At 36.2% G+C, this 12,188-nt stretch overlaps 1 protein-coding gene across 1 annotated transcript; it reads right to left on the bottom strand.

The window, feature by feature from the left end:
• Positions 1-6,835: 6,835 nt before the first annotated feature.
• LOC129671497 (olfactory receptor 8K3-like) lies at positions 6,836-7,774 on the bottom strand. The gene has a single exon (XM_055600521.1). It carries the CDS (start codon positions 7,772-7,774, stop codon positions 6,836-6,838), a length of 939 nt encoding a protein of 312 aa, XP_055456496.1.
• Between the last annotated feature and the right edge of the window lie 4,414 nt (positions 7,775-12,188).

The raw sequence follows: 12,188 nt of genomic DNA on the forward strand, positions 1-12,188 counted from the left end.
GATATTTTGATTAATTTGTAAAAAATTAAATAAACTCATTCTTCCTTGGAGTACGATATAGCTGAATTTATCATGAAGAAACACTGGAAGTCATTTTAGGGTCATATAATATTATTTTTTGAAAAATGTTTTTCAAATGCTATCAGTGTACACTAGGCATTTTTGCATATGCTTTCTAATTTTTTAAAATATTTTCTTCATTTCTTTGATAATTTTGGACTTTTTAAAAGTCATCTTTGCCCTCTCCTTTTAACATATGTGCAAGGGTTCTAGGTTATCTCCATGCATGGTCCTCGGTTGGAGTGTTGAACATTTTTTTTAAGTGTTTCTCTGTCATTCAATATTCCTCTGTTGAGAACTCTGTTTAGCTCTGTACCACATTTTAAAACTGGATTACTTGGTTTCTTGGTGTTTAACTTCTTGAGTTCCTTATATATTCTGGATATTAACCCTCTGTGAGATGTAGGGTTGGTGAAGATCCTTTCCCAATCTGCAGGCTGTTGTTTTGTTCTCATGACAGTGTCCTTTGCATTGCAGAAGCTTTTCAGTTTCATGAGGTCCCATTTATTAATTGTTGATCTTAGAGCCTGTGCTGTTGGTGTTTTTGCTGATGATGGTAGAGTGTGTGTGTGTGTGTGTGTGTGTGTGTGTGTGTGTGCATACTTCCCTTCCTTTGTTATTGCTGAAGTGGCGTGGTTTACTCCCGGTGTTTTTCTGGGTGTATTTGGCCTCCTTGGGTTGGAGTTTTTGGTTGTTGTTTTGTTTTATTTTTCTAGTATCTTCTTTAGGGTTAGATTTGTGAATAGGTACTGTTTAAATTTGTTTTTGTTATGGAATATCTTGTTTTCTGCCTCTATGATGATTAAAATTATTGCTGGGTATAGTAGTCAGGGCTGATATCTGTGGTCTCTTAGTGTCTGTATATATTTCTCTGGGCTCTTCTGTCTTTTTGAGTTTCTGGTGGAAATTCAGGTATAATTCTGAAAGGTCTGCTTTTATATGTGACCTGGCCTTTTTCTCTTGTAGTTTTTATTTATCTTTCTTTGTTCTGCACATTTATTGTTTTGATTATTTTGTTGTGGGAGAATTTTTCTTTCTGTTCTAGTCTATTTCGTGTTGTGTAAACCTATAGAATGTTAATATGCATCTGGTTTTATTTTATTATTATTATTATTATTATTATTATTATTATTATTATTATTATTATCATTATTTGGTTTTTGTTTTGTTTCGTTTTTTAGGTTGGGGAAGTTTTCTTCTGTGATTTTCTTGAAAATATTTTCCTTGGTAAGATGATCAGTCCTGACTCAGAAAGGCAAACAGATGGAATTGGAAGAGGGAGACAACAGGGAACAGGACCTCTGAAAGACTCTACCCAGCAGGATATCAAAGCAGATGCTAAGACTCATAGCCAAACTTTGGGCAGAGTGCAGAGAATCTTTTTTAAAATTCTTTATTAATTATACTTTATTAACATTGTATCCCCCCTGTGGTTCCCTCCCTCTTCCTGTCCCAATCACTCCCTTCCTCCACCCTCTGCATGCATGCCCCTCCCCAAGTCCACTGACAGGGGAGGTCTTCTTTTCCTTCCTTCTGATCCTAGTCAATTAGGTCTCATCAGGAGTGGCTGCATTGTTTTCTTCTGTGGCCTGGTAATGCTGTTTCCCCTCAGGGGAGGTAATTAAAGAGCAGGCCAATCAGTTCATTTCAGAGACAGTCCCTGTTCCTATTACAATGGAACCCACTTGGATACTGAACTGCCATGGGCTACATCTGTGCAGGGGTCTTAGGTTATCTCCATGCATGGTCCTTGGCTGGAGTATCAGTCTCAGGAAAGACCCCTGTGCTCAGATTATTTGGTTCTGTTGCTCTCCTTGTGGAGTTCCTGTCCTCTCCAGATCTTACTGTTTCCCACTTCTTTCCTAAGATTCCCTGCACTCTGCCCAAAGGTTGTCCTTAAGTCTCAGCATCTGCGTTGATAGTCTGCAGGGCAGAGCCTTTCAGAGGGCCTCAGTGTCAGGCTCCTGACTTGTTCCCTCTTTTCTCCTTCTTCTGATGTTCTTCCTCTTTGCCTTTCTGAATGGGCATTGAGCATTTTAGCAAGTAGCCCTGGACATCCTAACATATGTGAAATTCAAGAAGATGACCTTACATCTATGCTTATGAAGAGGTTAATGGAGGAAGCAAATAAAATGTGTAAAGAATTAGGGGAAGATATAATAAAACAGATTATGGCCATCCATAAAGAAATACAGGAAGATGCAGCCAAACAATTTGTGGCTTTTAGAGAGAAAATGATTAAATCACTGAATGAAATAAAAGAAACATGGGAATGTTCAAAGAAACAGGTGAAGGAATTGAAGGAAAATACAGTCAGACAGGTGAAGAAAATCAACAAAATAGTTCAAGATCTGAAGATAGAATTGGAAAAATTAAAGAAAACACAAATGGAGAAAATCATGCAGAGAGCCTAGGAAACAAAACAGGAACTACAGAGGTAAGCATAACCAACAGACTACAGGAGATGGAAGAAAGATCTCAGGTAGATACAATGGAAGAAATCGATGTATCTGTCAAAGAAAATAATAAATCAAAAAAACTCCTGACACAAACCATCCAAGAAATCCAAAACAACATAAAAATACAAAACCTGAGAATAATAGGAATAGAGGAAAAAGAAGATTCCCTCCTCCAAGGTCCAGAAAATATTTTCAACAAAATCATTGAAGAAAATGTTTCCAACTTAAAGGGGAGGCCTATAAGAATACAAGAGAATCTTATGAAAGAAGGGGGAGATAGTAAGACCTAGAGGGGACAGGAGCTCCACAAGGAGTTCAAGAGAACCAAAATAATCTGGGCAAAGGGTTTTTTTTTTTTCTGAGACTGATACTCCAACCAAGGAGATAACCTAGAACCCCTGCACAGATGGAGCCCATGGGCAGCTCAGTCTCTAAGTGTGAACCCTAGTAAGGGGAACAGGGGCTGTATCTGACATGAACTCAGTGGCTGGCTCTTTGATCACCTCCCCCTGAAAGAGGAGCAGCTTTACCAGGCCACAGAGGAAGACAATGTAGCCAGTCCTGATGAGAACTAATAAGTTAGAATCAGATGGAAGGGAGCAGGACCTCCCCTACCAGTGGACTTGGAGGAAATGAGAAAAGGAGGATGGGATTGGGAGGGAATGAAGGAGGGGGCTACTACCACTTGGATACAAGGCATTTAAACTGTAATTAATAAAATAAATAAATAAATTTAAAAAAGAAAATATTTTCTGGGCCTTGAGGCTGGGAGGGAGTCTTCTTCTATTTCTTTCTTTCTTTCTTTTTTTTTTCTGTGACAAGTGTCTTTATTTTTTTTTGAATTTTATTTTTTTCTTATCAGTTACATTTTATTAACTCTGTATCCCAGCCGTGTCCCAATCCCTCATTCCCTCCCAGTCCCTCCCTCCCTCCCTCATCTCCACCGTGACCCTTGCCAAGTCCACTGATAGGGGGGACCTCCTCCCCATTCATCTGATCCTGTTTTATCAGGTATCTTCAGGACTGGCTGCAAAGCTCTCCTCTGTGGCCTAACAGGACTGCTCCTCCCTTGGGGGGTGGGGAGGCCAAAGAGCCAGTCATTGAGTTCCTGTTAGAAATAGAACTTGTTCCCGTCACTATGGGAAACCAATTGGTTACTGAGCTACCACAGGCTACATCTGAGCAGAGGTTCTAGGTTATATTCATACCTGGTCCTTGGTTGCATATCAGTCTCAGAAAAGACCCTGTGCCCAGATATCTTTGGTCCTTGTGGAGCTCCTATTCTTTCCTCATCAGACTAACTCCCCTTCTTTCTTATGATTCCCTGTACTCTGCCAAAGGTTTGGTCATGAGTCTTTGCTTTGAAAACAGTGCTTGTTAGAGTCTTTCAAATGCGCTCAGTAGACTCCTGTCATACGTTCAATGCACATCCCATCTGTCTTTCTAAACGAGGATTGATAATCTTACCCCATGTCTGCTCTCTTGATTATCTTTTTTAGGTGTATAGATTTCATTATGTTTATCATGTCTTATAGGTCTATATAAGTGAGTATATACCGTGTTTGTCTTTTTCCTTCTGGGATATTTCACTCAGGATGATCTTTTCTAGATCCCACACTTTCCTGCAAATTTCATGATTTCCTCCTTTTTGATTGCTGAGTAGTATTCCATTGTGTAAAAATACCACAATTTCTGTACACATTCCTCCGTTGATGGACATCTGGGTTGTTTCCAGGTTCTGGCTATTACAAATAAAGCTGCTATAAACATGGTTGAGCAAATATCCCTTTTGTGTACTTGAGCAAACTTTGGGTATATACCTAGCAGTGGTATAGCTGGGTCTTGAGGAAGCACTATTCCTAATTGTCTTAGAAAGCGCCAGATAGATTTCCAGAGTGGTTGTACAAGTTTACATTCCCACCAGCAGTGGAGGAGGGTTCCCCTTTCTCCACAACCTCTCCAGCATGTGTTGTCCCTTGAGTTTTTCATCTTGGCCATTCTGATGGGTGTAAGGTGATATCTCAGGGTCGTTTTGATTTGCATTTCCCTGATGGCTAATGAGGATGAGCATTTCTTTAAGTGTTTCTCTGCCATTCGATATTCCTCTGTGGAGAATTCTCTGTTTAGCTCTGTTTCCCATTTTTTAATTGGATTACTTGGATTGCTGCTTTTCAGCTTCTTTAGTTCTTTGTATATACTCGATATTAGTCCTCCATCAGATAAAGGGTTAGTGAAGATTCTTTCCCAATCTGTAGGCAGTCGTTTTGTTTTGATGACGGTGTCCTTTGCTTTACAGAAGCTTTTCAGTTTCATGAGGTCCCATTTATTGATTGTTGCTCTTAGAGCCTGTGCTGTTGGTGTTCTGTTCAGGAAATTGTCTCCTGTGCCAATGAGTTCTAGGCTGTTCCCCACTTTTTCTTCTAACAGATTTAGAGTATCTGGTTATATGTTGAGGTCTTTGATCCACTTGGACTTTAGTTTTGTGTAGGGTGATAAATATAGATCTATTTTCATTTTTCTGCATGTGGACATCCAGTTGGACCAGCACCGTTTTTGAAGATGCTGTCTTTTTTCCATTGAATGGTTTTGGCTTCTTTGTCAAAAATCGAGTATTCATAGGTGTGTGGGTTTATTTCTGGGTCTTCTATGCGGTTCCATTGATCCTCCTTTCTGTTTTTATGCCAATACCATGCAGTTTTTATTACTATTGCTCTGTAGTACAACTTGAGATCGGGGATGGAGATACCTCCAGATGATCTGTTGTTGTACAGGATTGTTTTGGAGATTCTGGGTTTTTTGTTTCTCTCTATGAAGCTGAGAATCTTTTTTTCAAGGTCTGTAAAGAATTGAGTTGGTATTTTGATGGGAATTGCATTGAATCTGTAGATTGCTTTTGGCAGGATGGCCATTTTTACAATGTTAATCCTACCAATCCATTAATCTTAATTTTGATTTTTGTATATTGTCCCATATTTCTTGGATGTTTTGTGTCAGGAACTTTTTAGAGTTATTTTTTTTTTTGACTGATGATATATTGATTTCTTCAGTTGTATCCTCTACAACTGAGATTCTGTCTTCCATCCCTTATATTCTCATGGTGATGCTTGTATCTGTAATTCCTATTCTCTTCCCTAGGTTTTTCAATTCCAGGATTGCCACAGATTGTGTTTACTTTATTGCTTCTGCTTCCATTTTAAGTCTTTATTAGTTTTATTCATTTTCTTCTCCCATTTGATTGTATTTTCCTGTATTTTTTAAAGGAATTTATTTAATTCCTTCATTTGTTTGCTTCTACTTTCCTGTATTTCTGTGAGGGATTTTTCTCTTTTAAGTCCTCTATCATTTTCATAACCTCAGATTTAAGATCCTGTTTTTGTGTTTTAGGTGTCATAGTATCTCTGGTAATGTCATTGTGGCCTTGTGTTGTTTTTGTGGTTTTGTTTGTTTTCTTGATGTGTTTTGTTTTTTGTTTTGTTTTTGTTTTTGCTTGTGTTTCCATGCTGGCCTCTAATTATCTGGTTATCTCTGGGTTTTGAAGTTCTGGTGGTCTCTAATGATCAGTCAGTTCAGGAGTAGACAATGAGGGCTCTAAGAGGAACATTGCTCCGAACCCCGACAGGACTCCTCATGACAGTGGACAAAGGGAGTCAGAGCCTGTACAGCTCACCTCTGCTGGGTCATCTGACTGTGTCCCAGGTGGGCCAGGCAGCTCAGAAGCAGGTGGGGCATCCTACAAGCTGAATGCTGCTCTAGCCCCATTAGGAGTCCTCAGGATGTTGGTCAGTGGGGATGGGACTGTGAACATCTCTGCAATGATTTTTTTGTTACTTTAAAAAAAGGTAATGGAAGCCAGTCATGATGGTATGCATCATGAATTTCAGCACTGGTGAAACAGTTGCACTTGGATATTAATGAGTTCGAGACAACTCTGATCAAGACAACTGTGCAGACAGTTACATACCAGCAGGGACCATCTCGACAATAATAGAAAATTAAAAATTAAAAATGAAATAAAATGGCATAGGCAGTATCTCATTTTGGTTTTAGCTTTTATTTATAGGTAAGTATGAAAATTAAACTATTCCTTATACTTGGTAATTTCATTATCAAACATGAGGTTTCTTTGGAAATTTAACATATTTCAATCAAAACATGTTTTTATGCCTAAACGATTTATTTAGAATAATTGACAGGAGATTAAAAAATTAAGATAATAGATGAATACATGTTGGATGATTTCTTTGCCTGCTATTATGCTGGATTCACTCATAGAAAAGAAATGCTTATGGTTTACAAGATTAATTTTATCTGTAATATCAAGAAAAAATATTACATGATACTTTCCACAACCTGTCCAGAGCATGTTTTACATCTTTGTTTCTTAGACTATAGATCAAGGGATTCAACATGGGGATAATCAGAGTATAAAATACGGAAACTATCTTATCAGTTTCAAAGGAGTGGCTTGACTTGGGCTGCACATACATAAATATCAAAGTCCCATAGAAGACAGTGACCACTGTCAGGTGGGACCCACAGGTAGACAAAGCTTTCTTCCTGCCTTCAGCTGAATTCATCCTAAAAACGGCTATAAGAATGAGTAGATAAGAAAATAGGAGAACCACTAGAGACGAAACCAAATTAAACCCTGCTGAAATCAAAATTATAATTTCGATTTCATGTGTATTTGAGCAGAGCAATGATATTAAAGGAAGACTGTCACAGAAATGGCTAATAATCTTGTAGCCACAAAAGGGCAAAGCAAAAATTTTTATAGTGATGAGAAGAGAAATAATGACACTATAGAAATAAGGAACTGCCACTAGCATCCAACATACCCTATGTGACATGATGACAGTGTAGAGCAGAGGCTTACAGATGGCCACGTAGCGGTCATAGGACATAGCAGACAAAATAAAGAGTTCAGAAATGATGAACATAAGAAAGAAAGTTAGCTGTGCTGCACAAAGATGATACGTGATTTTATTTTGATCAACAACAAAATTTACTAGCATTTTGGGTCCCACAGCTGTGGAATAACCAAGATCAGTGATAGCCAGGTGTCTGAGAAAGAAGTACATGGGTGTTTGCAGCCTGGAGTCCACCATGGTGAGAATGATCAGGCCCAAGTTGCCCACCAGTGAGACCAGATAGATGATGAGGAACAGTCCAAACAATAGAGCCTGAAGCTCAGCACCGTCAGTGATACCCATCAGGATGAACTCAGTCACCACTGTGAGGTTGTATTTCTCCATCTGGGCTTAGAGTCAATGTTCTAGATTGCTACATCAGCCGACCCAATCACATTTCTGCATTATCACCTGGGAGAATTTTAATATGCAAATCAAATTTAATTAGGTACCTCTGAATTTCCCAGTTACCTTATTTGCAAATGAAAATATCTTTACTGATAAAACTTGTTTAAAATTAAAGAGAGACAGAGATAGATTAAGTGCTATCAGTTTAGATGTGTTTTAATAAAGTAGTTCTAACCTAGGGCATAATTGCATGATCTTTTTCAGAAGTGACAAAAGGTTATAAATGGAAAATGATATTTTAAAGTTGAATCAATGTTACAAATTTCATAGTTTCATATATAATTATCCTTGTGCTATTTTTTATATTTCTGTTACTTATTTTTATAAAACCAATAAAACTTTTGTTTTATGGTGGTCTTACAAATTACTTTAAATAATATGATAATTAATTTAATGTTTTAAACTTGGAGGAGGGGCATAGGAGAATAAGAGGGAGGGAGAGTGGGATTGGGATGGGAGGGGTGAGGGCTACAGATGGGCTACAAGGTGAATAAACTGTAATTAATAAAAATAAAATTAAGCTAAAAATTAAAATTGCAAATATTAAATTATACAGTACATAGAAACTATCGTTAAAAGCAGAGCTCCGTGAAATCTTTATTCCAATCAACTCCTGTTTAAGGGTTTCTCTTGTCCTCTTTTTGCCCCTGAGGGTACCAGGCCTGCACATGGTGCGGCCAATACATGCAGCCAATTAATTATTTATACATTATACATACATTATAAATAAGAAAATAGATTATAGGATCAGAGTAAATATTTGAATGGATATAAAGAGTATAAATGTGGAAATAAAAGATATATTTTTTTAATAATTTTATTTTGACTATAAAATTTAGAGTAATTCTAAATGTATACATACATAATGTATGTATACTGTTTATATAGCAATAATATCAGAGCTTTATCTTAACAAAGGGTTATTTTGGCAAAAATGCTGATTTCTAAAGCTCATAATTCTTATGAATATATAAACAACTTGTCATTGAAGGATCTCTGAGAGGATGGTAAATTTTAACTACAAACTAGTCTCCTATTTTAAATATAAATAGTGAGTGCCAACACCGAATGTAAAGTGAATGATTTTTTAAAAAATTTTTGAATCAAAAAAGAAGACAAATTTAAAAAAATAAGGAGACAAAACAAGCAATACACAGAAATAATTATTGTTAAATACAAAGGATAGGAAAAGGCTCTAAGTGAACTGTGAGGAAAATAAAAACATTGCCCTCATTGCACTAAGCCCAGCTCAAGATGACTTGTAAGGGCATTGATCAAATATGGCTTATGAAGTCGAGACCTACTTAACTCTTACCAGCCTCCAGGCACACATCTTCCTCCTAGCAGAAATACAAAAATGCAAATCAGAATAAATTATCTAATAGCTATAGTAAATATCATAAAGCATACACTTATTTTGTCTTTTTCTACAATCATTAAATATTATGAAGCATATTGAATGTTGTCAATAAAAATCTTCTCTATATATGATAATGAAAATAACATCCCTTTAAAATTCCATGAAAATAAAATTAATTTTGTCATAATGTCTTTTACAACTTATTAGTATTTTTCGTGTTTTTATTTTATTATAAAAGTGCTTATGGTGGCATAAAAATTATACAAACTATTTTAGGTCCCTGCTGAAGTTCAAAATCATCAGAAATATTTAGTATAGTAAAGTATAAGACTATAATCTTAATTTAAAAGAGTCAGTAAGTGTTAATAGATAAACTTAGTTATCTATTTATCATATTATTAATATTTTTAAGGTTATTCTTGGAGTCTTGAGATTCCACTCAGAATGAAAGGGCATTGTGGATGCTGCATCTCTGGCATATATCTAAGAACCTCAATACCTTTATTACACTAATTATACTTTTTTGATGAAATGAGAATTCCCATTTTATTTTTAAATATACAGTGGGAATAAATGCATTTGAATATATATTAAACAATAATTGAAGTCTGGTGTGTTTTTCAAAAGATTGAAATGAAAATCTAAAGAAATGAAATGTCTACATAGTTGGTCTTTCAAGAGATCTTGACTGTCTGCAGTTAAGATTATTAACAAAGTCCCTTTTCAGATGTGCTTCTTTTGATGTTTCTTTTCTGTTAGATATAAAATTGATAATATAAAACATAATAATTTATTGTAATACCATGATAACTTTTAAAAGATTTTATGGGCATGTAGCTTCTTAACCCACAGCTTGTTGTTAAAAATGTAACAAACTACAGAGAGCTACTTGTGTTGCAGGTATTACAGAGTGATAAAAATCACCGAACACACCAGGGAAAGAATCATGAATGTATCTAGAATAAGGCCTCATAGAAATATCCAGTTTCTTACCTACAAAGACATTTATGAAGTTTCTTTTCGGATCTGGCATGTCATACAGTGATTTACTAATTTATATACTTTACTCTCTGGAGACTTGACACTTATTAAGGAAATGACATGCAATTAGTTGCTTATCCCGAAAGTATTTGAGAGTTTGGCAATGCTTAGATTTTATTCACTAATTTTCAGTTGGGAACATTAATTACAGGTGAAACAGTTAAGGCCCTTTAACAGATAGAATTCAAACTGCTTCTCTCCCATGTGTCTCTGTATCTCTCTGATTCTCTGCCTCTATGTTCATGTCTCTGTGTGTATGTATGGAGACTAAGAAATCACCCAGCATGCCTATGAAGTACCAGTGGGTCCAGGCTTTCACTGAAGGCCTAACAATCATGATAACCACACTTTAATGGCAGAGGTTCTACTGTAACTATATATATATGTGTGTGTGTTTGTTAGTATATATAATCATATACATGATACATACATGTATTTATGTATTTATTAGTATATATTCACATATAATTATTTATATAAAAAGACTTACATACATTATTTTATTACAAAGATTATATATATGATTTTATATGTATGATTATTTTTAACTCTTTTGAAATTAAAATAGAGCTATATAATTTCCATTCCTTTCCTACCTCCAGTTTTCTTATAAACCCATCTCTTGTTCTCTTTCAAACACATAGAAAATTTTAACTGCTTTTACATGTACACACACACATTCAGAAACACAAATATCACACACATATACACATACATAAATATATTACTGTCAGTGTGTGAGTGTGTATGTGTGTGTGTGTGTGTGTGTGTGTGTGTGTGTGTGTGTAAATACAACCTGCCTAACCCATATTGTGTTACTTGTATGCATGTGATTTAAGCTGGCCACTTGTTATTAGATAACCATCTTGGGAGGTCTTTTGTGTGAAGACTATATCTTCTACTCTCAACATTCCTTAGTTGCCAGTAACTCTCTGTCTATGGTTGAGGCCACAACACATCTCCCCATGCCTAGTTGTTCTTTACAGGCATCCATAAATCCACATATTCAAGCACTAATATCTTCTAACAAGCCTGGACACAAAGAAATAATATTTAGTGACTGTTGAGACATTCTTTATGCCAGTCAATTTTTTTACATAAGATTAGCAATTATGAGTCAAATTATTACTAAGCTAAGAACTACATCTACTTCCTTTATCCATGTTTTTGTTCCAAATAAAAGCAGTATAAGGTCACAATTCTGTCTCTTGAAAAACAGTCATCCCATGAATGAATGGAAACACAATAACTTCTTCAACAGTTGCAAAGGAAGGCCTTAAGCAATGTGTCCTTCATTAATATTCCATAGGAAAGACAATACAGTGAACTAAACTTGAATTCTGAGACATTTTATACTACTCATTTCATCTTTGCAAGTCTATAGAAGCAAAGAGAGTGAGAGAAAGAGAGAGAGAGTGTGTGTGTGTGTTTAGGCTTGGAGCCATGAAGTTGGTTTGGCCTAACTGCCTTGAGAAGCATGAATTGAATCATGGGTTTTTCACGTTACAGTTCATGGCTGCTGGGGTACAATGTGCCTTTTGGTTCCTGAAAGACCAATGTACTCCCTCAGGCAGTGAAATATTTGGGCCATTTTGTATTTATCTGGAACTCATAGCCAAACTTTGGGCAGAGTTCAGGAAACTTCATGGAAGAAGAGGGAGATAGAAAGACCTGGAGGATACAGGAACTCCACAATGAGAGCCAAAAATCCTGGGCTCAGGGGTGTCTACAGAGACTGATACCCCAAACATGGTCCTTGTTTGGAGCAGCAATGGAACTGGCTAAACACAAGTAGTCTATTGAGTCCTTTGTGCATATGCCAAAGAGTTGTAAATCTGGGTTATGTATGGTCTTACATTATTTTTACAGAGAGATAGTAATAAAAATGACGTAGTAAGAGCTCCAAAACAGACAAACAGGCATGGAACAAAATTGAAGGCCCAAACATGA

This window comes from Psammomys obesus, unplaced genomic scaffold, assembly GCF_907164565.1.
Source record: "Psammomys obesus unplaced genomic scaffold, mPsaObe1.curated_primary_1811, whole genome shotgun sequence".
NCBI lineage: Eukaryota > Metazoa > Chordata > Mammalia > Rodentia > Muridae > Psammomys > Psammomys obesus.